The sequence below is a fragment of the Pecten maximus genome, chromosome 4 (assembly GCF_902652985.1).
Source record: "Pecten maximus chromosome 4, xPecMax1.1, whole genome shotgun sequence".
NCBI classification, from domain to species: Eukaryota; Metazoa; Mollusca; class Bivalvia; order Pectinida; family Pectinidae; genus Pecten; species Pecten maximus.
The window spans coordinates 30,184,691-30,187,557 of record NC_047018.1 but is presented as its reverse complement, the minus strand read 5'-3'; the positions used below and the strand labels follow the sequence as shown (position 1 = coordinate 30,187,557).

The 2,867-nt window shown below is 37.9% G+C and overlaps 1 protein-coding gene across 1 annotated transcript; it reads left to right on the top strand.

The window, feature by feature from the left end:
* Positions 1-237: 237 nt before the first annotated feature.
* LOC117325792 lies at positions 238-2,289 on the top strand. The gene is made up of 3 exons (XM_033882251.1): positions 238-766; positions 987-1,734; positions 2,009-2,289. Exons 1-2 carry the CDS (start codon positions 539-541, stop codon positions 1,368-1,370), a joined length of 612 nt encoding a protein of 203 aa, XP_033738142.1. The 5' UTR covers positions 238-538; the 3' UTR covers positions 1,371-1,734; positions 2,009-2,289.
* Positions 2,290-2,867: the final 578 nt, after the last annotated feature.

The following is a 2,867-nucleotide window of genomic DNA, read 5'->3' as shown; positions in this document are numbered from 1 at the left end:
TTAATTCTTAACACGAATGGTTCTGAACACCCATGTATTGTATAGGGAGATGTAATGGAGACTGTCTAGATCTATGTACCACTATGATCAGAACCTTGCCGATTTATATCAGACAGGGACTTCTGTATAACTTGTAAACATGATCACACACATTTTACGCTTTAGTGATCCAGGTGAGAGGGCGGAGCGTGGGCAAGTTAAACTGTGATTATTTCGAACGTCAATCATTGTGTATGTACACGGTATCTTTACGTTAACTTACCTGGAACCGTAAGCTTACCCCGTAATAATAACGACCAATTACGAACAGGGACGTCTGGTACGTACTACAGGTAGGCTTTATCCAGGTGTGGTATATAAGGCAGGTGGGTTGTAGTAGAGATTTAGAATTGCACCTGTATACGCAATAGTAAGGTTGGATAAAGCTTAACTGTTAAAATCCTGTATTAACGGGTATACTTCCTACTGTAGTATCCGAGACAGCACCGAGGATATTCTACTTCAATATATATAACTAGTTCTGGTCAAGTGGTCATCTATGACAATGGTCAAGACGTCTGGACAAGCGATGGAGGAACAGGACCATTATTATGCTTCTATAGACTTTTCAAATGCATGTCGTGAATTTTACATGGACAGACAACGAGTGACAGAAAACTTTAAGGAAGAAATGGGAAAACAGGAGGAAAATAAAAAGACAGAAGGAAGAAGTGAAAAACCAAAGTGTTTCATGGACTCAGCAATGGATAAATTAAGACAAGAGATGGTAAGTTTTTGTAATGGATAAAATACAGCAAAAATATTTTTTTCTTCAAAAATAATTTTGAGTTTCAATTTGCAACTTTTTATTTTACAACACAATATTACCCTTAAGTAATGACAGTGGAAAAGTTTTATGTCATGTAAATGTTAATAACGCTATTGGTTGAGGTAATATTTATTTTGTATTCTCTTGGTGTTGACATTATTTCTATTTTGATTTCCAGGCTGGACTTATGGACCAGGATCTGTCCCTGATGAAACAGTTACTGACTCTAAACGAGACAATAGAGGAAATCAAATTCAAACGACGTCACGGGGGTGCCAAGGACTTGGGTGCCAGCTCGTGTGAAATCAATGACATTTCTACCACAAACTTGTCATCCTCCATGTCTTTACCGGGTATCGTCATTTCCAAATGTGATTCGAACACCACCACAGACTTTTCCGCGCCTAAGCCACAGCACCCAGTTAATTCTAGTCTTTTACACGCCAACTGGAAGTCATGCGATCTCAGTTCCCAGTATGGCCAGGTTTTCGCGAGTGACTCTGGATACGATGAAATCTACTCTACGGAGGAGTCTGGTTCAGATGAGGAAACTACAGTGTGAGCGCATAGACAGAGAACATCATATCATTTCATGTCATATGGAAAACTGATATATCATGTAATGTCTTCTTGTAAGGATAACACATTGGATATTTCTCAAACCAGCATCATCCTTGTAATAGTGCTGTACTAGGGAAGGCAGTACCAGAACCAAATAGGACTGCCAAAACCAAATACGAGATTCAACAGAACATTTTGATCAGTTTGGGAATGTTTTGGAGAGAGTGGCTTAATACCCTCTAGTAGCAGCAGATAAATCCGGATATAACAACTCATGGTGATTAGTGAACGGAGACGTGTCAGACGAGAGTGACGAGCAGACGACAGCGTCGACGCTGTTGAGTGAATTACTCCGATACTTAATGGTAAGTAGATTCTTCAAAAATGAACAATTGGGATTAAAATAGTAAACAAACTAAAAATGTGTCGCGTCAGTGACTGATAATCGGATTACCATGTCTTGGAGTATGTTTGATATGATTGGCGGAATAATGTAACAAACTGTCCATACAATTGCCTTCGTGTAACGGTTTAATTAATACGGTACACATGTGGTTACAAACGCTTTCCAGTTTAGAATTGTTTATACATGTACATATCAGATCTGTCACTAATTAGCTCACCTTTTGTATTTTACAGGAAACTAGAAAGCAGAAAGTGATCACGTGACGACAGGATGCCGAACAGAACCAGACATAATACGGAAAGGGTTTGGAATAATCAATCCATACCGGTCTGGAGATACTGTCGTGCGCTGATTGGCTGAATTAACTTTTGTCACCGGATTTATAACTGTGTCATGAATTCAAGTGGACTCTTCAAAATACGAATCTGATAAATGGACAAATCAGAACTGTGACTTTTCTCGTTGAATCGGATTATCATAAAAGTTTACGAGATAATGGTTAGACTGACCCTGCCAAAATATTCAACATAATCAACTTCATTTTGCTTATTTATATACAATGTGATATTGGTATACAATGTTATATACAATCTAGTCTATTTTATTAAATATTAAATTTTAATATAAACTTGATTACTTCTTGTTGTTTTGCTTCTTAAAATTACATATATTTACTACACAATTGCAAGGGAGATAACTCTCAATACGGTTTACGATATTCAAGAAGATGACAACTGATTTTGTTCTCGATAGATTAAAACTGATGATATTACACGTATGTAACAAAGCGCATGGTTAATTAAATTCAAATCACTGCCTCCGCTAGGGATCGAACCCGGGACCTCTGGCTTACTAGTCTTACGCTCAACAGATCGAGCTAAGTAGATCTCTTTAGCAGAGCGGTATATTGCGGCAAGTACATGTATTTACCAGGGTTACATGTATACTACACAGGCAATTTCATATAAAATGTTAATTATTTTTCGGCATAGCCGTATAATAATTTTTTTTGGCCCGGATATGACGCGACAGGCGGCGTTACTGGTCAAGATGAAGTATGTGATTGGTCAATGTAGCGGTCAATGCAAAATG

What these genes read in the sequence shown, in the direction of transcription:
- LOC117325792 (XM_033882251.1), top strand. Translation starts at nt 539, where the DNA reads ATGACAATGGTCAAGACGTCTGGACAAGCGATGGAGGAACAGGACCAT. An exon ending in ATAAATTAAGACAAGAGATG is followed by an intron (nt 767 to 986) that starts GTAAGTTTTTGT and finishes TTTGATTTCCAG; the next exon opens with GCTGGACTTATGGACCAGGA.